Consider the following 23,817-nt stretch of genomic DNA (forward strand, 5'->3'; position numbering starts at 1 on the left):
TTCCTGAATTTTTAGCCGTTTGAAATGTATATTATTTTCGTACAGACTTTGTATCGCTTTCTTTTCTTGTGTGTGGTGGCTTCATAAAGTATATTTAGCATACATGTATTACTGTTTCCATCATGGTCATATATTATTTGCACCATCTAAGATTTGTCGGGCTTTCCTAATTCTAGTACTTTGTACACGTCTTGGCGTCACCCCCCCCCCCCTCCAAAAAACAAAACAAAACAACACCCACACACAACAACAAACAAACAAACAAACAAACAGAATAGGCCCATGTCTCTCTCTCCTGCTCCCACCCCCAATTTTAAAAAAAAATGATATTACACTATAACGCACTAAAGCAGAGCAAGAAGATCACTGGAGATTATTATAGATCGACTGTCAGGTACTGATTTCTTACATGTTGCAGGGAGGTCTTTTCCACCTCCGTGCATGTTGATAGCACGACTGGCCGTTTTAAGATAGTCCAGACGTGTTTACTTCTGAACTGTTTACTTAGGACTTCTGTATTTATTTCCTGGCTCGCTCTTCAGTCCGTATCCAGGAACATTATGTCACAGTACGTCCTCCAATACATATAAAAGGACATTGATTCCCTGTCTGCAAATACAAGAATAATGGTACGGTCTTTATTCACACAACAAACACGCTCTTCTTCACATTCGATAACACTGATAATTACGTAACCACCAAGGCAGTTATGTCGATGTCTCAGAAGTGGGTAGATGACTGCTACTGCAGTAAAAAGTTGTAAACGTGAAAGCAAGAGATTATTGAGCAGAGAGCAGAAGGTTGAGGTGTGAGTTTTCTTCAATTTGTCTCCCTTTACAAATTAAATTTGTAAGATCGCAACTGCTGACCTATAATTTAACAAACATGTCCCAAGATCCTTTTCGAGCAAACTTTTATGAACCTGTTTTCTATGGCTAGTAGCCATTATCTTTATGTAGGAGCTTTAATGCTTACTTCCTTTGATACAGAGTGTGAGTAACGTTTCCAGCCCACCACTGACAAACCTTGAACCTTAAAGACGTTTTATGACATAGGCCCTATCACATGTCGACGTCTGCCATCCTAATTGTCTGCCATTTCAAGACGATGAAGGATTTGGGGAGCGTTTTATAATATCTTTCGACAGAGCGGTTATCGCCTGTTTTGGTCTGGTAGTATTAAGAATTAAAGGGATTTACAAGTTTTGCAATAATCTAAATGTACAATCATTGTAAACTTCCTCCTCGCTGTGTAAGGAGCACACCACTCGTAAAATACACTAAGTTGACATCAAATTCGGTCATGAGAAGCATACAATGGTGACATTTACTTATAAAACATGCGCCATCTTTGTTCGTAATTGTGCAGAAATGAGAATGTTAACGACTGGCAAACTACCAGTAGACCTATTCACCACTATTCATACAGATATAGAAATGGACCTCACTGCGTACATCTGATATACTGCTTTGGACCTTTCAAACCGAGGACATCCTCTGAATTAGAACGGACGATATTGACCTCAGTCCATGTAGACTCGGTAAATATCCAAAATGTTTACATCGCTACTTTGGTATTCAGAGGTCCTCATTCCTAAAACATGATGAACCTAGATATATGGCCTACATTGGACTTGATACTGATCTGTCTGAAGTTCACAGATAGCACCATGTATCAAAAATCAGATGACGCTATCCGTAGGAATAACGTGCTTACTTTATACATACACGGTATCACAAATGTGAACACGGAACACAGAGGGGGAATATGGCAGCCAAAATTGGTATAACTTGGAATCTCAAGACTGAGGATTATGCCGACATTGAAATCAATATCGAAACTCAACATTACTTTGATCTGGCTGACCCCACAAGCACATCATTAACAGGTCTTTGTCACGTTTATGTGTATAATGATGACATTTGCTTTTTAGAACAAGTACAACAGTAATGGATCGGCAAGTAAATACACAATTGTAAAAAATATCCGTATGAATTTATGAGCTTTTACATTTTCCAAGAGAGTGATGATATTGCGTGCATAATGCTGGCATTCTGCGATTTATTTGCAAATAATGAAACATGATAATCAAGTCCAGTTACATAAATTGGTACACACACTGTAACACGCTGTGCAGTCTTACCCGAAGAGTTTATATGCCAGTATAGGTCCTACCTTTGGTGTTACATTTGATGAGGTGCTATGTGCGCCACAGGTTTGTGTACGTGTAACGTATTTACAAAATGTGTGTCTGGTTGCATATCCTCGAAGCGTGTTTTGGGAAGTCGAGCGTACCCCCTTCCCCATTTTTTTTTAAATTGTTTTTTGTTCAATCCTGTAACAGATGAAACAAATACATGTATGAGATACATACATGAGTTCGACCTGTAAATTACTCACACTGATGAAACCTCCAAATTACCTCGCTCTGTGTAGAAAGTTGTGCCATAGAAAATGTAACATAAATTAAATCTTGTATCAGACAATCAAAATGAATATTGAATAATAATGACATTTTGATGTGTTCATATCGCACTGATGAAACTTCTGAAATTACTTCGCTATGTATAGTAAGTTGTTCATGTACCACAGGAAATTTCACATAAATGAAATCTTGTAATGGACAAAGCAAATACATTATTATGGAATGAAATGACATTTTGATGGGTTACCTCCGAAATTACCTCGCTCTTCATGTAGTGAGTTGTACCTTAGAAAATCTTGTTGTATCAGTGTAAATTTTTGTAGTGTATACCGGGGCTTACTCAAAATTTTTATGATGTTCATATTTTTGTACAGGAAGCACTAGGAAAGTTGCGAGTTCATGACATTATTACCTCAGTTATTTTTGAGATGTGGTTGTGACCAAATACATGAGAAAAAAACAAACAAACTTTAAATCCCCATAAATATCCTGTCAGATCATGCTGAAATTACCACCATTTGGTGCACCTGATTTTTACCATGTCTATATCAACTTGAAAATGGTGTGAAATTGTACTTTAATGCAGAAGACAAATTCAACACTGGAGAACATCTTTTGCATGTAAATCAAATGAAGGTGTCTGTTGAGTGTCTTCTGTTGAATATGTATCCACTGTTGATTTTACTCAAGAAAGGTACATGTACATGTATTTTGTTTCTGCTTTTCATTATGGCCCTGTAGAAGAATAAGACATCTCAAATCATCATACCGCACACCATGATAGCACTCCCTCCAATCACTTCCTCTTCAAAATAATGCAAGTCCATATTCCATTTCATACACTGTCACTGATACATAACACAAATCACTGTACACTGTGTATCCCAATGCATTTGGAAACGACTGATATGTGTATTTCTGTATCTCTCATAATACGGTTTGTCAGCATTTTTTTTTTCTTTCCAGTGGGAAAATGGAAACATCATTAAGTATGACATAAATATTACAAAGAGTGGTCTTGCCTTCATGTGGAAACACATGACATGGCTGTAACAATATTTTACATCATTTAGAGGACTTAAATGAAACATTATACAACTCCACTATCAGGTAAATGGACAAAAACATGCCCAAGAAAAAAGGTTATTTCACTGGTCAAGACATCATAGTAAGAGATCATATCTCACTGAATACAACTGACACATTGTCAGACCATTATTTTCCTTCAGTACCTTACCATCAAACTGAGGCATGGACGCTCATGCAATTTTGCATGCTGTGAATTGGACTTGCACTGTGCAACACCCGTATGAACTACAAAAGAATCTTATTCTGTTCATCCACATCCACATCCACATGAAATAAACTTTATCACAGATTACATTATAGCTTCTGACAGTACACTTAGTCACTATACTGGTGTTTCAATGTTACCTTTGCAAACCATATGCCGAGTAATTTTCTGTATTATTGCAATCAACGCCTAGCTGATGCAATGTAGACTTCTACTTACTTAAAAGGTTCAAAACTGTCATTTCCCTTGTAGTGCTTCATAAAAAGTGAGCTCATTGATTTGCATTGTACAAGCTCACAAGACACATTGATAGATGACGAGGTCTGCATAGCTTACCAGTTGAATAGGTAGCCTAAAAAGAAAGAGTAAAATTTTATAAGCACAAGAGTGCAAATTTGATCAAAATCAGATAAAAATCAGGGAAGTTATGAAATGATATTATTTTTTTTTTTCAAAACGGTTGATACGAATATGGATTCCTCAAAAAATATCGGATATCTGTAAGTTTCATAAATTATTTCTCTCTCATTTTACTATTAATCAACACATGCTTGATACCATCAGAATGATCATTTAATTCTCTTTAAAAGGATACCTTACAATTCATGACTATGCCATTGAGGAAAGGGCAAAATTTTAAAATATGGGGATAAGATCTAAATTGAAAAGTTGGAAACTGAACACCAGCAGTCATGATGAGTCAATAAAGAACATCTTTTGTATGGTGTTATGGCTCTTGTTCTAAGCTGGTTAGCCTAAAACGTCAATCTCAATAGACTTCTGTATTTAACAATCAAACTCATATTGGTGCCATGTCGGGTAATCATGATAGCTCATTTTGTATTTGGCTGCTCTTCATGCCACATGTAAGCAATATTCAAGAGAAGACTCTGTTGTGTGAATGTGGTGAAGGTTTTTGTGAGATTCAGTGGTTTGAGTCCTGTTTTTCAATGTCCATACATGTTTGTCTGCTCCTGCACACATTTGTTAGAATCAATGTTAATGTTGATGTTAGAATGCATAACAACCAATAAGACAATGGGAAACTTACTCATCAACAAGGAAAACAATCGGGTGACTTACCAAACTTGGGTCATGTGCAGTTTTTCAATTTTGAACTTACTCCACATTTCAAAGCACTGCACCTCCATGTAAGCCATGAATATAACAAGTAGGGTATCATTTTACACAAAATTGAGCTATCTGTCCCTGGTTACCAAGCATGTGTCAATTTTTCCTAAGATAAAGAGAACAATAATTGATTGAACTCAGACTTTCACTTTATTTTGTTTTCAGGAGTTTACAAGTGAGTGCATTTTTGCTGTTATCACTTCACAATCTTCAAATGATCATGTACAAAACACTGTCAAAAATTATTGTTATTATTATTATTTTTTTTGCTGTAAAAGTGTCAAACATTAATGCTATTTATGGATGAATACCTTCAAATAGTGATCACTCTGATATACAGTGTATACCGATTTGAGACTGGGGCAAAATCGCAAATTAAAAAAAAAAAAAATCAAGATTTTGTGTACAAACTGTAGTTGTGAGAAAATGACACAATGTGACTGTTCATGAAATGTTTTGCACATACGCATATTAACTAACCTTCCTAACTTCATAAGTTCCTTAATTTATGTGATTTTGATTAAATTTTTGCTTTTGTGCTAATACAATTTACTCTTTCGTATCACACAAACTTTTTCTGGTTCAGAATTCACATTTTCCTACTTTCATCAGACACTTAAGATTTCTTAAGTCAATTGTTCCTATAAAATATAAGTATCTACTTGGGGTATCTCTTCTGGCAAATTTATGTGCCTAAACTTGTCATATATTTTTTTATTGGCTTTGACATTGAAAAAGAAATCAGTTTAAACTCTGCCATTCTATAAAAAAAGACACCTAGGGGGATTATCAATTAATTAGAACACTCTGCACACACATAATCCTGCATGAATCCAGTAAATATGTTCCTCAATCATATGTCAGCAACGACCTTATGAAACTGACGTGCAGCATGCTGTCCACACGCTGTTCTCACATTAAAAGTTTACTCAACTCCCAACTCTGCATAGCATAGTACAAGCATTAACAACCAGGTGGGTAAATATCAATTTATGTCATCCCATTCCACAATTTCTCATTCCTTTTTCCATCTGTGAATTATGATGACAAGAGATTTGCTTTATCGAAATTTGCATGTTCAACTCAGGACGGAAGGAAGACCTCAGAGCAAAATGAATGCACTACCATGCACTTTCTGTCCTGAATAAATACAAATACATAGCTTGGTAGAATGAGGTGGTCTGTGAGTGACCTTTGACCTTGCTTCAGCAAAACTTTTCATCTTCCCACGGTCAGACTTCCTGATGTTTGCTGCAGTGTGCAAAAGATGCACTGACAAAAGAAAGGGACGGTAATCAAAGCTGACCCCTGACTGCAGCAGGGCATCGTAAAAGTTCAACGGCCCAAGGCACGATATGACTGATGAGCATGCTGTCCATTACTTCCTCTGGCCATTGTTTTCACTCCTTCTTGACCTGGTCATCTCCTGGTCTGGAGGACAAAGGCACAAGAATACTGTCCATGCTTCCCGACAGGCTCTCACTGCATGTCACTTCCAAGCTGCCATCCCTGCAGTATAAGCAGCAAATGACAACAGTTACACAGGTAACAAGCAAACAGGTACGGGCAACTCCTGTTATAACAAAGCCCCCAGGGCAGTTTTCTTTTATAATACCCAAATTTTGTGATATCCAAAGGGAATGTTGCACCATACACTTTAATGATAGTGATTTTGAGGCCTAAATTTTTGCTTTGCAGTAATGAAATCTTCTTTTAACTGTGTTTGTTATAACAGGAGCGCCCTGTACTGAAACATTAGTAAAGCAAAGTGCATCATGTAAAAATGGGATGGTAATAACACACTGTGTATAAATCTGCATTTATTGCATGCTTGATTGAGAGCTTTCTAAAAACAGGATTGCTCATCAGCAATTGACATCACCAGACCAACTGCTAAGCCTCTGCATAATACAAAGTACCGGTATATGCACACCATCTGTACCTGCTTACTATACGTTTTCCCTTGTATCATGTGTGGACAGCTAGTCAAATATAGACAGCCAACCTCACCTTAGTCGACCTTGCACAAGGCACAAACTTGGCTATATAGGTCAAGGAAAAATTCTGCCCTGGATGGAAATAAAAATGTGTTCATTCTATTGTGTAGGTAAAAAGAAGAAGAAAAAAAAAATCCACTTGAGTCATAGCATTTTCTTTGATCCCTTTGAATTTGACTAATGCAAGGTTGACTGTATTTGGACATCAACGGACACAAACCCTATCCCTATGTCTTGAAGGAACTACAGCATAGATAAAATGTATCACTTCAGAGGGATTTCAAGAGCTCTGCCAAAGCATTGAGATGACTTGATAAGAAAGCTAATTATACATGACTTGTTAAAAGAGTGGTTCATTCACCTTTTCAGATGGACATCTAGGGTGACTTTACCCTCCTGTGGCTCCTCTGTGGCTAAGTCTCTGAGAACAATCTGCAAAAAGAGAAGCAAGATAAGAGATGAATTAGATGTGGTAAGATGCTAACACAAAGGCAATTTGATATATCAATTTAGAGGGTGCACTGCACATCTCCAATTCACATTTTTTTTAAAAATCGATACACTGAAATCAGGTATGACAGGTGTTTCTGGGGTCATACCTGTCCTAGACTGGTGGTGGCAGCTGGTGCACACCCTGGCTCTCCTTCCACAAGCTGTAGGCAGAGGGAATCCTGCTCCTTGGGAATGGTGAAGTAATGCTGCTGTCGCAACGGGATGTAGCTCAGCTTTGGCACGATGGTATGCAGAGATGGGGACCCACTTTCATCTACAACCTGCCATAAAACATGTTACAAGTTGTTCAATGACAAACAGTAGCTAGCAGATTATATGAATACTACACTGGTTCACTATTCTTCTACAGTTGCATGTTCAAAAATAAACAAGACAAAAAATAGCAACAAAATGAAAATTTAAATTGTGATCATTGCATACAAAACAAAGAACTTAGTTCAATGTAGGCCCTACTTATCCATACCTGCACAACTATTCACTAAATAAATCGCTTACTAGCCTTCTAGCCAAGATCATGACTTGTGTGGAAAGCAATGAGTGCATTCTTTGGTGTGAAGGAACAAAAACAAGGATGTCAAACTAGTAAACAGCAATGGAGTACTATGAGGACTGAAAAGGTGTATTTTGTATGTGTGTGTAAAAACAGTATTTTTATACCCTCTCCTGTGTAGTAATACACTTTGGGAAAAACAGTATTTTTCGCGAAACCTGTAGTATATTTAGCTAAAAAAAACCAACAACACATACGCAAACAAAACATTGCTTTTCAATACAGCAAAATGTAACAGTTAGCAACTTTATAAAAAACCTAAAGCCCCCGTTCCACTTTCACAATCTGGATCCCGATCTGTCCCGATCTAGCAGATCGGGAGAGAGCGGCAAAAGCGTACGGGGATCGGAAGCATCGTAGCAGCGGCGTGTGGAGGTCGGGGTTAAAGCGGGCATTTTTTCAGATCGGGAAGAAATTTTGAACCGGTTCAAAATTTCTTCCCGATCTTCCCGATCAAAATTGACATATTTTTAATCGTACGGCAAGCGGGGAGAGCGTAGTGACAGCGTAAACGTAGCGGGGAGAGCGTAGTGACGGCGTAAACGCAGCGGGATGAGCGTAACAAGGTCTTTCTGAGCGTAATAACATCGGCACAAGAACGGGAAGTAATTTTAGCTGTAATTTTCGAAGAAGAAGAAGAAGAGATGAAGAAAAAGAAGAGAAGAAAGCAGCGAAGCAGCTACCCAAAAGGCGAAGAAAGAGAGACTGCACGTGATGCTGAAAGAGGAGGAAGAGGACATAGCAGAATTTTGAAGAATATGGAATCATCTACAACTGGAGGAAGACGGACTATAAAAGCAAGGACATCAAGAAAAAGCCTTGGAAAAATCAGCACGTCTTTGTTTATACAATGCATTGCTGCAAAAGAACTGTGAGTTGAGGAGCCTCTTCGAGGTCCATAGTATATTTCTTCAGTTCTGCATGCTAATAAGTTGACTGACTGCAGACCGACAGTCGAATCGGGGTACATCGGGGCACATCGGGCACTTTTCAGCTCTCTGAACGGAGTAACAGCGTGATAAGATCGTATAGATCGTTCAGAGCGTAGATACAGCGTGCATCGATCGGATAACATCGGCAACATCGCACTAACAGCGTAGCTACATTGTTCTAAAGCATACCGGCAGCGGCAGAGATCGTAATGTCTCATTCCCGATCATCGTAGTAAGAGCGTAGCAAGCACTTGGTAGTCGTAACTGCAGCGTACTTAGAGCGTTCTAACATCGTACTGTGTCCAGATCGGCTCAGGTTTTACCCGATCCTTCCCGACCTGAGAAAATTGTCAAATCGTACCGAGAACGGCATAGTGGAACGGGGGCTTAACCGTAAAGCTTACCTTGACATAAATGGACTTGCTAGTAGATGGTGTCTGTATCTCATTACTGCTGCAAGAAACACTGTCGTCTCTGCTCATTAAAAGGGCAGCCTAGAGGAGATGAAAGAACAGTTTGTGAGATAAAGTTCAAACACTATCTTTGCATAAATCCAGATAAGACTTTGATGAACATGAATGTGGTAATGACAAAAGTGACTGAGAATTATAATGCTATAAAACCAGAAGTTTTTGTGAATAACAGCCGACAACTTTTTTTGCTCAATGAATTTTGCACAAATTGCCACTTGCGTTCAATGCCTGAAGTGTAGACAAGAACTTTCATGTATATTTCAATTTTGCGAATCTTGGCTCCACGCGAAATTTGCAAAACTTTCGTGCAGACAAACATTTCTGGTTTTGCAGTCATGTAGCTCTTGTTTCTTAGTAGCTTTCCACCACACTGTGGCATGTAAACTGCTTTACAGCGTATCATTATACGAGTCCCTGGAATATAAAACCAACATTTACTTAGCACTTATTCTACTTGATGGGGAGTATTCCAGCTAGGCATCAGTTTACAGCACACACATAACAGCAAACTACCTTGTCATTCAGTTTTATATCAGGTACCCAATTGTACATTTAGGTATAGAGGAACATTGTACATGAAGTGTTGCAGTAAGGCTCAAATCCTCAATGTTTCTGTTGAAGGTCAGTGTGCATCCACCAGAACATTACACCTCTACCATGGACCTTTGAAACATTAATCTTGTGGACTGTGACCCATTCCTTAAGATACCAACAGTCCAAAGAATGACCAGTCAACTATCTTACTAGCAGCATCCTGCTAAGTTCTTCACTTAATATCATGTGATATCATTTGAAGTTCACAAATCTGTAAAGCTCATCCCACCTCCCAATTCCACGAACTGGTCATGGACATTGACTACCATATAAGAGGTTTGTTCTCTGCAATATACCAATAACTTGATATGATGGAATATGCATCAGGGCCGGCGGAGCGTTTTCAAAAGTGGGGGGCCCACTTCCGGGTTTCATGAGCTAACAAGCAAAAAAATGTGTACTTTCGGGTTAAAAAAAGTGGGGGGCCCGAAGTGATGACACCTTATGTATTTCTTTGTATGGTGCCCAAAAAGTGGGGGGGGGGGGGGTGCCCCCCCCCCCCCCTTTTGGTTCCGCCAGCCATGTGCATATATTGTATACTGTAATCTAATGTATACTGTAATCTAATGAAATTTTATTGTTTTTCACCTTGTTCTTTGCATTTTGATGAGAATTTGGAAATAAATGAAATAAAATGAAACTAACTGGTATATAGTCCAGCAATTAGAAAATCAGACTTCAAACCCATTCCAACATCTGTTCAAGCCTTTCTAATTACAGTTACAGTCTAAGATGATTCCTAAGTGCTAGGATGTAGCACTGTACCTGCACTGCAGCCCCTGTTGCAATGACCTCTTCCGGTGATATTGAGTTGAGCAGCTCAGCGTCAGGAAACATATCTCTTAGCTGACTTTGAAGTTTTGGAATGCGAGTTGAGCCTCCTGTAATAATTACCTATCATTGTCAGTAGATAGGCAAAAAACACAAAGTAAAAAAAAATTATATATAATTACATGTACACGACATAATACCCCTATCTGATCAATGATATTTAGGATGACACCTTCTGTGATTTCAAGCCTCACTGATTGTCATCATTCAGAATACCTGCACCTCAATGAAATGCAAGACATAATTAAAAAAAAAAAAGAAGAAGAGAGAATAGTTTTGGCCAGGATTGCAGATATTGTTTTTCATTGTCATAATAGTGTTCATTACACTTACAGAGACATGTGTAAATGGGAAAAGAGAAGTATGTACAGAAATGTGCAGCTCAAGATACTTCATACCTGCCAAAAGTCATATTTAGAACAACAAATGCTGTATCATTTGCTGAATGCTTGGGTTTTACACGGCCTAGGGACTTATTGTCTTGTAAACAACTGTGCATAATAACAATTTGAATATCATTTCCTCATATACAGTCCTACCATTATTTCCTTGGATTACAGTACTAGTCATCACCCTGTATTAAAGAAGACTCTGCAAATCAAGAAGCTGCCATATCTGGGAGCTGTATACACTGTGTTCGATGGCAAATGCAGAAATAAAATCTACACATTTAGATAAATACATGTGATTGCCTTGGAACAACCCTTATGTGATTCAGCATTGCCATCTTTACTGAAATGTAATAACTGGAATTCAACTTCCAAGAGATTGCTGATCTAAATAGTTACAGTGTATTATTGTTTGGACCAAACTAAGGTAAATATGATTGGTCATGTTACCTTGTGTATATCACTTGAAGATAAGCCAGTTTCTTGAAGAGTAGCTAGTATTAAGTGTAGACATCTCTGGAGAGGTACATTAACCACCGATTCAAATTTAGCCCTGCAAGGAATCAGATAGGTACAAAGGTATTTCTGAAAGATTGTTACATATTTACACTTTTCAAAAATATTGACTGATGGGTGATTCATGGACCAATTCCTACTGGCAGACTGATGGGCAGATTTGGTGTTTCAGTATACATTGTATAAATCACCCATTACTAAAATCTAAGCTCTCTCTTTCAAAGGTTATATAGGAAACAAATATTGACTGCTTTGATGGACATGGTTAAAACTATCTGCCCAGTGGTAACTTCTAAATAGTGCTATGCCCCAAGAAAGTAACACTGTCAAGAAATAACACTGCAGAGAAATCATCGAGGACAAATAGTTTTAATCGTGACCTGAGAAAAAGCAGTTAATATTTGTTTCATATACCGCATCCCTCTTAATTTGAGATACTTAGCAAAATAATGCTACGTGAAGGCATTGAAATGAAGTTGTCGTGCTACCAGTTAGAGAAATTACACACAGCATCATTTCACAATGGGCAGTTAGATACATGTGTATGATACTTATACGTTTGCAAGATATACTTATGCACATCTTGAAAAACTACTAGCTGACTACTGGGCAGTAAAGCCGAAACTATTTACTGCACCTTGGACCAATCAGAATCGAGGACTCATCAAATGGGGTACATAATAGTCAACATACAATCATATAGAGGAATTTAGGCACTGAAAGTCTTCATGCAGTTTGATGCTAGTATTCAAGAGGCTCATAAATGACAGTATACAATTTCACACACTTGCTTCATTAATCTATGGCCGTCACAGAAAAGTACTCACAGATTAACGGTTGGTTATACATCGTGTCACTAAAAATGGCCTGGAGCAGTGCATATAATGATTCAGAGCATCAGTTTGGAGGGAACATAATCTTTTCTTGTTGTAAAAATCCCATATACATGGAATGGGAATAAGAGTTTAGTAAAAAATGAATTTCCTGGTGAAAGTACAATCGATGATACATACGCTTATTGGGTATCCATCTTACCTAGTTATGTTGCTATGGAAATCAATGCCCTCGTACAGTGAGTCCACTGAGATGTGTGAAGTATTGATGGTGGAGAGTACATGCTTGCACGTCTCACATGCATTGTACAGCTTCCCCATGGCTCTCTTGTTTTCACTGACATCCATTTTATACTGTCTAGAATTGAATACAAGGACAAGACAAAAATAGGTCATGGTATATTTGTCACAGCATTTGATGTAGGCAAGGTTAGGTCTGTTGAAAGAAATCATTTCTGCTGGAACTTTACTCTGATTCTTCTATACATGGGGCAATTTCATTGGACCGACCATGTGGCAATTATGTGTACGTTTTATAAATTTGGGATCATGAAGTACTGGTAGACTACTAGTAACTCACACCTTCATAGAAAATTTTTTAAAACCAAATTTATATAAATTCAAATTTATCATAAATACCACATTGGTCACTCAGACAAACATATTGGAATCTTTCTTGTTAAACTAATCAACCCTAAAAAGACGGGGGGGGGGGGGGGGGGGATCATGACCCTCCGGAAATTTTGCTATAATGTCCAGAATGCATAAGATCTAACCCTGACACATCATGACTTTTTTCTTTAGAGTCTTACACATCTTTTGACACCTAATTTGCATATATACCTGCAGCGGTTATGGTGTTACGTAACATTTTATGGTCACATGTCCGTCAAAAATGGCATATTTGTATATGTTTATGTGTAAAATGAATGAGGTTTTGCAAGATTCTAATGTGTTACATTTGTTTTTCTTGCACAGTCTGTTTTTCAGCTATTAAAATCTGATCTGAAGTTGAAATTAATTGTTCTGAGTACAAAAAACATAAAACAATAGAAAACATATAAAATAAAAAAATAATTAACATAATAGTCTGGTACATATAACAAGTATAATTGTTAAACTAATTACGTAATTTTTACTCTTAGACAATCAGTTTTCTTACAAATACATGTTAAACAACTTCCTTTCACATATTTCACAATTAAGGGATCACTAGACGACCATTACTGGCACACAATAAACAAAATATATATATATATATATATATATATATAAAATCCATACAAATTAGCATATTTGCATAAGTAATCAGCCTTAATTAGAAATTTATTGGAATTTTTGTATAATTAACTACCGAGTATGCCTTCTTGTAGGGTACATCATAAACTAGGTGCATGCCAAATATGGTCCATGGCTGAGATCTGGGGAGGTAATCATTGCCCCACCCCCATCCTCAAAACCTCCAAAATAGCTCAGTCTTTTTAGGGTTAACCCTATTCTAACGGGGGGGGGGGGGGGGGTCAAATTGACCCCCCCCTTGACGTTTCGCGCCACGATTTCGCAACGCGCAAAGCTTCTGCCGCGTCGTTTCACGACTTTTTTCATTGAAATCTTCCGCATATTTTGAGACCAAATTTGCGGCGTCCGGGTACACCGTTTTGAAGTTACGTAATGTTTTGCATATGCATGTCAACCAAAAAACAGCTCAAATTCTTGATATCGTGTGCAAATCCAACGCAAATTGCGTTTTTTGGTTAAATTGATATAAATTAGATTATTTCAACTTTTAACCATTGAATTTAATCAATTCTAGTGTAGATAAGCCTGAAAAAGTGCCTGCAACAAGTTTTGGCAAAAAAAAAGTAGAAAAAAAAAAGGTTGAAAAAACAATAAAATACATAAGAAATTAACAAAACAATAAAAAACAAAAGAAATTAATATCAATTGAGCTATTTTTTTACACAAAAATTGTTTGATGTGTCTTGAGGAATTCTGGTACAAAAATTTAGCAATCCTCCAGTCTCTTTAATGGAGTTATAGGTGAAAATATGATTTCATGCACAAATCTGCATAATTAATTTATCAAAAATAGAAAGGCAATATTTTTCTATTGTGTGACAATGTAATCTTGTAGTTGACATCCAGCTCTATCTTCAGGCAAAATTTCGCGGCAATCGCGCGATCGGCGGCCGAGATCTGAAGGGGGGGTCAAATTGACTGACCCCCCCTCAGTAAAAACTTGGTCTCAAATAGCCCAGTTAGAATAGGGTTAAAGGTACAAGAAAAATGCACACAGACTAAAGAACAGCGCATCACTGTGTGCATATGATGGTAAGCATGAACAAAAGCATCAACCATGCTGTTCATGTGAATGTTGATGTTTAGATGCATTTCCTCCATAGATCAAAAGGTGGGGATTATGATCAAGTGTGAGAGATGGTACATGTATCATAACTGTGTGCAAGGATCTATTTTATTTCCCAGAAAATGTTGTGCTGCATGATGACATATTAGTAAGAGGATCCCCCTCCACCAAAAAAGTTAAAGTGTTGCATGTGCATTGATATAGGAATTACATATTGGCACATACTGATTATCACAACCATGATGGTTTTTGTTTATGATCTTTCATTTTATCAAATGCAGTCGTCATTATATGAACAGTAAAGCTTCTAATAATTCCTGTTTGGCTTTTGAATCAGAATCATTATTCTCAACTACATCAGAACAATTTCCCTAGTAGCAATACAAGCAATATCAAATTTGTGCTCCTAGTTAACATGAAAAATGTGATGTATATCATTCCATACCTCTTGAATTCCTGAACACACAAGTTTGAAAGGGCGCTGGTAATGTCATCTCCTCCACACTCATGATGTGTCTTTGAGGCCTCAATCCTGTAGAGGCCATTTGTCACATTGACAACTGACACACTCACTGTGCTGCCTCCAAGTCTGTACACTAGCACATTACTGGAAAGAACCACAAAACCAACATCTGGGTAAGCTGACAAATGCTGTAACAGCACATCTAAAAGGTCAAAAAAAGGTATGGCCCAGCTCACAACGACATGCATTATGTCAACCACAATAATATTTTTAACCTCCAAACTATAACTATGTAATCATGACTATGCATCCAGATTTCAAACAAATAGAACACCACTGACATATATCATCATTGAACATTTACAAACACTTGTGTTTCTGAAGATGAGTGAACTAAATCACTCCTTCATCTAGAATAATTGATGGCACTACAGTCCAAACTCTCTAATCCGGACATGTGGGGACCGGGGCTCATCTGCATGAGGGATTTGGTGGGATATGGGAGACTTAATGTTTGATACATGCAGCTGCCTACCCAATGGTAGCTACATGTTACTTATTGCAGGTAGCATATACTCATACTCTTTCTTTGCTACAAGTGCAAAATTATAGGCATTTCTCTTTTTTTTTTTTTAATAAAATGAAAATAAATTTGTTGTCAAATAATATGTAATTCATGAGAGCTTGTGTAGGAATTTTTTTAAAGTTTAAAATCCCCCCTTTTCCTGTAATTATTAGATTGAAAAAAAAAAGAAGCAAACAAACAAACAATCATGGTAAGATTGCATCCGGATAATAGAGAGATCCGGATAAAGGGAGGCCAGATAAGAGAGGTTGGACTGTACTTCTGTTAATGACAGGTGATATAGGCATACCATGGATCATGAAGCTTTGTAACCCCGATGCTGTAAGCTAGAGCTGCTGCAGAAGGCTCACTGATTAAGCGTAAGACATCAAATCCTGCCACTTCTGCTGCTTTCCTGCCAAACAAAGAAAAAATACCACATAATTATCAAATATTGCTACATTTCTTTACATGTATTTCTCAACTACCCACAATGATAAGAACTTCCAGGAACATTAGCAAATTGGATGATTTCTTGTGCTCATTTCTATCACTCTCAATGAAACTGAAACAAAAGAATATATTGTCTGCAGCTGTCATGCCAGTTTCACACAAAAGCATGAGATATCTGTTGTTTCACTGTTTCATTTGGCACTGCAGATTTATATCAACATTGATGTGCAGGGTGGTATATGAGGGAGTTATGCATAATATCGTAATGCCTTGCCAACGATTTCGTTGAACATTAACGTGGTGTCACCGGAAAAAAAAAAAAAATGACATCACATAGACAATAGAAAACTTGCCAAAGAGCCAAATGTGTCCATTAAATTCTAGAAAACATACATGTAGCTCAAGATCTATTCTTAGATCATAGCTCCTTTACTGATAACCATTCAAGAATATTCCATTAAGGATAAGGTCCATCTCAAACTCAAGAGAATCCTAGGTCCTTGAGAGGGTGCTGGACCCCAGCTGCACGAGACTTTGCAATTCATACTTGTGATGCCTGTGGTGAATACAATTTCAAGATCTCTTTCCAGTCATCGTGCTTAAATTTGCAAGTTGTGGACTACACTGGACATGTGTCATAGCGTGTATGAACAATAATGAACAATACTGCTATAACTGGACAGAAAGAACAGCTGGTATTTAGGCTCTAATGATTTTTTAGAAAGCTGTATTTAGTTTAATAATATATCCTCTGCTATCAGTTGGGATTTTGTCATAATTTCTACATATATGGGAATTTATCAACAAAAAAGATAAGCTTAGAAGCAGACATTCGTACACAGAAAGGGGCATGGTAAAGAAAGGCAGCTTCACTACAGTGCACACAACTACAGCAGGTAAACAGGAGATATCCTTATTAAAGAGGAAATCCACCCCCAAAATAAATAAACTTAAAAAAAAAAGAAAAAAAATTCCCTACAAAGTGTTCCAAAAATGACAAAAATCAGATAAGAAGTAAGGAAGATATGACATTTTGAAATTTCACATTTCTTAAGAAAACATTTCTTGACCAGTCCATATTCAAATGAGTGAGTTGATGATGTCACACCGTCACAATTTTTCATGTACATCATACATGAAATTCTGACAAATTTTCATTTCCATCTAATACAGGTACAAACATATTCCCATACCAAAATATATCGGAGTGAACATTTCTTTTTAATTTGGGTGGTATTTATAAGGCTGAAATATGAGATTTTTTGTAATTTCATATAATGAAATGAATAGGAAAATGTGAGTACATGACAGCATCAACTTGCTGATTTAAATATTCATAACGACTGCTCAAGAAGGGTTTTCCAAAGAAATTTACAAAAAATTCAAAATGTCTTATTTCTTATTCAATTTTGATCATGTTGCACTGTTCTGCAGGGATTTTTTTTTTCGCTTTCTTATGAAATTGATACAATTTTGGAGTGGATATCTTCTTTAGGTCAACTAATCATTGATACCCACCTTACTGCATCCCTTTGTTGGCCTGAGAAATCAGCTGGTACTGTTAGGACCGCACTCTTTACACTTTTGCCTCCCCCATGCTCTGCAATTTCTGTTCATGATAGATATGACAATACACTGTTAATGCCATCTAATTAAAAAAGAATATAAAAAGTTTTAAGGAAAACGTGACTGAGTTCCCATCACATGTAGCAATAACTAAACTGTCTGATTTTTCTTAAGTTTAATCAGCTCTTTGTTTTTGCAGTAGCATTGCATAATAATCTTACATCTGTGGGTAGCTAAAAAATAGCTTTGTGGCTCAGATTCAGAAATTTCACAGTTTAAAACAAGTTTGAAATATGACTAGTGTGAACAGAATCTCATTATAAATGTGAAAAAAAATGCAATACAGAAAACTGTACATTTTGTCTTTGAACGATCAGCTGCTTGGCTGAATTGAAATTTGAAGTTTGTTTGCATTGGTAATATAGACAGAATTCACAGTTGGAAATCTGATACAAAATACAAAACAAACGTTGCAAAGAAAGAATAGGATGTTAATCACTTTAGAAATTACTGTTATACATGTATAATTAAGTCATGGAAAAACAAGTTTTGTTTTTGTTTTGTTTTTAACTATAGGATTATATTGGTTGTGGACCCAGTGTACATGTACTTTAATACAATCAAGATTATTCTATTGACATGCAAATGCAAACAAGAATGAACCTTTCAATTTCTTAAAGATGAGGACAGCAACTTCCAGAGAAGAGATGAGTATCTTCTTGTTGTTAAGTTCCACCTCAAAGCCTGCCAGGCCCTGTTTGTCTACCACTCTGAATGCAGATCTCTTCTTCACAGCTAGGACCACTTGATCTTCAAAAGACCTTCCTAACAGGTGTTTGACATGCATCACAGTGTTTACCGGGTTGCGCAGTCTTCCTTGCTTTGCAGCTAGCCCTACAACCTGTCAAACAAAGTCCAAGAAATAATCACCAATGCAAAAATCTTGGAATCATTTTTGTAGTGCCTCAAGCAAAGAGATTTCCATCTTGATGATCCCAGAGATGCAGTCAAAAAGTATTGTAATCATGTCTCTCCATCTTTCACATGTGGGTTAGTTTCAAAAGGTTACTCCTTATTCAGGAAGTGAAAGTCAAAGATTCTTACAACTGCATTTCAGCTTTGTGATTTACTTACTATTTTCAATTTAGTGGTCTTCATATTGCCAGATATCGCACAGTTATTCAAGGACTGACACTACCACCAGCACCAGCAAGGACAAGTGCTTATCTAAATCCCAAAATTTATCAGGACCCCATTGCACAAAAGATGCAATCAAACATTAAGTCAGAAAATCAAACTACAGTGCAAGTCAAATATCAGCCAATTCATAACATGTTGCACCACAGACAAGGTGCCTTGAGGTACCCGGTATCTGTCGTTAGTCCCTGGGGTCAGCAAAGGTCATTCATTGTTCCCAATGAGCAGAGTGAAGAAGAGTGGATAAGTAGAGGGAATGTATTTGAAAAAAAAAATATCCAAATTGGTTTCTTTGCATTTTTGCTTTTCGGACAATGATCAATCCATGCAGTATACATGTACTGTATGTCAGTGCACAGCATATCAAACCATTAAAACTCCGGTAGCAGATCGACACAACATACCTTGTCATTGTCACTGAAGGCTACCACGTTTGGAGTAGTTCTGTCACCTGCATCATTGGCCAAAACTTCAGTTTTTTCATCCTGCCATAACAAAGTGCAAAACACATTAGGAGCCGAAATGATAATCGAAAGTATGGTGGCTACTTCCTCAGTATAGTGTCATCAGTTATGTGTAACCTGGCACATACATGATGTACTCATAGAGGAATAGAGAAGAAAGAAAAATAAAACCACACCTTAACACTGTGAAGGGGAATGACACCCCTCCAACTCCATGATGCAGATAGTTTGTTTGGTGGTGTGTACCACTGTATCTTCGTTCTTATTTGGTCCCAAAATATCATCGGTCCAATGTCCTACACAGCTACAGCACTAAAATGTACCCACACCACTGGCCATCACACTAAGCAATAAGATGTCATACATATACATCTTATTCTTGCCACCTCTGTGCGGGCGTGGCTGCTGGCCATTGATCGTGAAAGCAGAACCAAACTTCTGCCCTTTGGATAGAATGTACTTAGTAAGATTTTCTCTGAGAAACTCACAGTTAAAGAGACAAAAGTTTGAGACAAGACCACCCCCCCCCCCAAAAAAAAAAAAAAAAAAAATATATATATATATATATATATATATCTGAAATAAAAAATCATATAAAAAATGAGAAAAGACAATTAAAGCAAAGTGAAAAGCACTGAAAGAAAAAGTGGTCTAAAATGTATGGTCAATTTAGTGATTTTCATCATACATGTAGATCATGTAGCTGTATGCATGTACTGTATAGATCTATGCAGTCAACCTTTCTTTCCAGCAATGGCTACATCTACACAGTCATACACGACCCTGGGGTGCTCTATTCCTACAGTTGTGGAGTTGTACTGAGGGAGCACCCTGAGAGTGAACAGCATGCTACATTGTACATGTATCTTTGTACAATGAGAGAGAGAGAGAGAGAAAGGAAAAAAAAAAAAAAAGAATTTCATAAATTCAGGAACTTAAAAGTGCACCATGTGTCTCTATCAACAGGGCACTGTGCCCTGTTGCATAAAACCCTTACCGCTGGACTTACTGCTCCTTTCTAGCGGTAAGTCTTCAAATTAGCGGTAAATTTTATAATCCTTGATGCTGATTGGCTGTGATGCCTAATTTTGACGGTAGTTACCATTGAAATTCAATGGTAAGTTTTATGCAACAGGCCCCTCAGAAATTCTGGATCTATCTAGACACGGTACCCAGTCGTCTACAGTCTACGGCGGCTTTTGCTAAACAGTCGAGTCGCAGGTGTGGCGCAGCGCGGCTCACTGGGGCTAATTTAGCTCCAAAATGCTGTATGGTGTCTTCAGGAAGACACATTGAAAACAGCCCATATTCATTACCGGCTTGCAACGAATGTACGCCATGCATCAAAACATTGCTTGGGCAAAATGCTTTTGGTGAAAGATGATTTAAGCCTTTCAAAGAATCGGAGATTAGAAAGGAATGGCGCAAAAGTACACAAGTGCCGAATTCACGAATAATGCATTTATTGGCATTTAGATTAAGGTAAAGATCACAAATAAAATGGGGATCCTTGTTTAAGCAATGCCACAAAGATGTGTTGTGTCACAAATGAAGATCCAAGCTCCATTACAATTAATGAATGACTCTAGGCCTATCTGTTATGGAGATATTATGTTTTTACCCTCAGGTTAGATAGGTCTACATGTAAAAATCATGATTCAAAGCGGACAGAGGGGCTATTCATTATACACATTGCATCCAAAAATGTTGATTCCTTATACTTATTCATAATCTTTATTTTCTGACATTCTTAATTTTTATTTTTTGGCTTCAATGACTTTTCTGCTTTTCTATTCGTATGCTCGTACTCAATATAGTCTCTCCATTCACTTCCTTATAGGTTTTTTGGCAACTCAAATATTTCTTTTGCTATGGAACTTAGCATTAGTTTAGCATTTTTATGCATGCTCCAGTCAATGAAGCACCGGCGTGCAATTTTGTACAACATAGTAAATTATACAGTGTTCGCTGATCACACTTAAGTTTACACTCAGTTCAAGATTCTCACCAAATCAGATTGTGACTCTCTTCAAAATGACCTAAATGAACTGGCAGCATGGTCCAAACGCTGGCTGCTTGACTTTAATGCTGAGATATGTGTTGTTTACGCATACGTGCATCTTTAGATTGCCAGTACTCCCTTAATGGCAATTACCTACAAGAAGTGACGAGCCAAAAAGATTTGGGTGTTACTGTATAGTGTAGTGAAACCAGCATTGGAATATGCATCCACAGTTTGGAGTCCATTTACAAAGAAAGACATAGTAGCTTTGGAGAAGGTGCAGACAAGATGCCTACGTTTATGTAGCATCAAACTCAGACTGGAACCTCTTCAGTTGAGAAGAATCAAGACCGATCTTACAGATACCTACAAGCTTCTAAATGGCCATTATAAAACCAAGCCAGATATTTTCTTCTCTAACCCACCCAAAACACTAAGAGGCGACTCTTACAAGCTGTATCACAGACGCTACAAAACCCAACTTGCTGGCCACTTCTACTCCAATAGAGTGCTCAAGCCATGGAACTCCCTCCCAGATTAGAGCATGTTGTGTCTGCATCTACTGTGGCATCCTTCAAGAGTAGACTGATGAGAGCCCTTCCCACAGGAATAGAGGGCTAATCAACCAAGTATCCAAGTATCCAATCCAAGTAAATGTCTTGGGAAATAACCAACACTAAATTGCTGTAATGTCTCTCTTGCCCTTGTGCTATAAGCTGCCTCTATTCTTTGTTATCATCTGATATTGAACATGAGTTTTAATGTCAGAAAATGAATCATTGAACACAAAAAGTCATTCTTCGAATTCATTTTCAATCACTTGGCATCCACAATCTTGTAGTGTGACTGTGTGGATGTATAGCTCTTCAGCTCTTTTTTCTTTTTCTTTTCTAGCTGTTAATCTCTACTTGTCCATCATTCTTCGTCATTCTTATCTGATTTTGATTCTGATTTCAGTTCCCCTTCAGTTCTATAAATCTAACATTATCTCTATCCTCTCTCCCTGTCAATTCTTGTTTTTCTTCACATTATTCTAATTTCTATCATGTTCTCTCTTATTTCTGTCAAATTATTTGTCATGTTATGTGTGATATATCCTCTCATTTATTTCTCATTGTAAATTTATACTTTGATTGGTTTCATTCTGTGATATCAATACTCCTTTTTGATGTGTCCCATTAGATGAAGACACCATGCACCATGCACCAAACAGCTTTTTGGGCTAATTTCGCTTCAGCAAGCTGCGCTGTGCCACGCCCACGACCTAACTACTATTAAGCGGCATGTATAGTAGGTCTAGTCTAGGTGTCAAACACATCGACACCAGGGCTGCCAACTCTCACGCATTGAGCGTGAGACTCATTTTTGGTCCTTTCTCACTCTAAAAGTACACTTTTATTTCATTTGCATGCATTTCTATTGATCTCACTCATTTTGACTCCTAAACCCTAAATTATAGCATTGGCCTACTGAAGTCTCACTCTCAACTAGTTTCCAGTGTTGGCAGTCCTGTGACACTGTACATTTTTAAAACCAACACCCCTCTAAGCTCTATTTATATCATTGGGTGTAAAAGAACGAACTTTCACACATGAGACCACACGCAGCAGTGTTCTTGCATTCTTCACTTGTTGTGGATTTGAATAAAAATTAAGATGCCCAAATTATCATTCATAGGTCTGTAGTCTACCCCAACAAACAAAAACAAAACAAACAAAACATTAGAGTGTCGATTTGTTGAACACCCAACTACATGTCATGTACGATTTAAACTAGTGTCTGGAATCTACACATTGCACACTTTACAATTTAATGAAGTACATTTTACAGTGTTACCAGTGCAATACCAGCTGTACCGGTTGTAAATATTACAAGTACACAAAATTAGATACGTGGGACTAACAATTTACTAAACACGTGCGAAGCATTGCATGACTAGCTCGGTTCTATTTTTTCCAGTCCATACGAAAATAACGCAAACTAGCTAGAATCTCCATGTTTATAAATGACTAATAAAGCCAGTATTTGATAAATCACTTACTTTGTTTATTGCTACACAAGACGTTGTACCACCAAAGTATACTCCGATGGAGGCTGCCATTTTGTTGGCCTAATGACCTACGCTACGATTACGTCATGCAAATTTGCCCAATCAGTTAGCGACAAATGTATGACAAAGTTGTCCACGTGTAGTAGTTTGAGATCGTACACACTAGAAACCGGTAGGTAGCCTACTACTACATGTACTACTATAGATTGGTGTG

General features: G+C 37.4%; 1 protein-coding gene across 1 annotated transcript; it reads right to left on the reverse strand.

Moving 5' to 3' along the window:
* Positions 1 to 5,532: 5,532 nt before the first annotated feature.
* Positions 5,533 to 23,654, reverse strand: LOC139727601 (heat shock 70 kDa protein 14-like). Its single transcript, XM_071638586.1, has 13 exons — positions 23,595 to 23,654; positions 19,492 to 19,572; positions 18,554 to 18,791; positions 17,843 to 17,933; positions 16,182 to 16,286; positions 15,289 to 15,450; positions 12,681 to 12,836; positions 11,580 to 11,682; positions 10,675 to 10,803; positions 9,247 to 9,336; positions 7,447 to 7,620; positions 7,209 to 7,279; positions 5,533 to 6,359 (listed from the first exon to the last, which is right to left on the reverse strand). The coding sequence occupies exons 1-13, from the start codon at positions 23,652 to 23,654 to the stop codon at positions 6,251 to 6,253; spliced, it is 1,569 nt and encodes a 522-aa protein (XP_071494687.1). The 3' UTR covers positions 5,533 to 6,250.
* Between the last annotated feature and the right edge of the window lie 163 nt (positions 23,655 to 23,817).

The sequence above is a fragment of the Diadema antillarum genome, unplaced genomic scaffold (assembly GCF_040938485.1).
Source record: "Diadema antillarum isolate AM-2024a unplaced genomic scaffold, OU_Dant_1.0 scf00000018, whole genome shotgun sequence".
NCBI classification, from domain to species: Eukaryota; Metazoa; Echinodermata; class Echinoidea; order Diadematoida; family Diadematidae; genus Diadema; species Diadema antillarum.

What these genes read in the sequence shown, in the direction of transcription:
- LOC139727601 (XM_071638586.1), bottom strand. Translation starts at nt 23,654, where the DNA reads ATGGCAGCCTCCATCGGAGTATACTTTGGTGGTACAACGTCTTGTGTA. An exon ending in CAACAAAGGGATGCAGTAAG is followed by an intron (nt 16,287 to 17,842) that starts GTGGGTATCAAT and finishes TTTGTTTGGCAG; the next exon opens with GAAAGCAGCAGAAGTGGCAG. An exon ending in CCACCACCAGTCTAGGACAG is followed by an intron (nt 7,280 to 7,446) that starts GTATGACCCCAG and finishes CTCTTTTTGCAG; the next exon opens with ATTGTTCTCAGAGACTTAGC.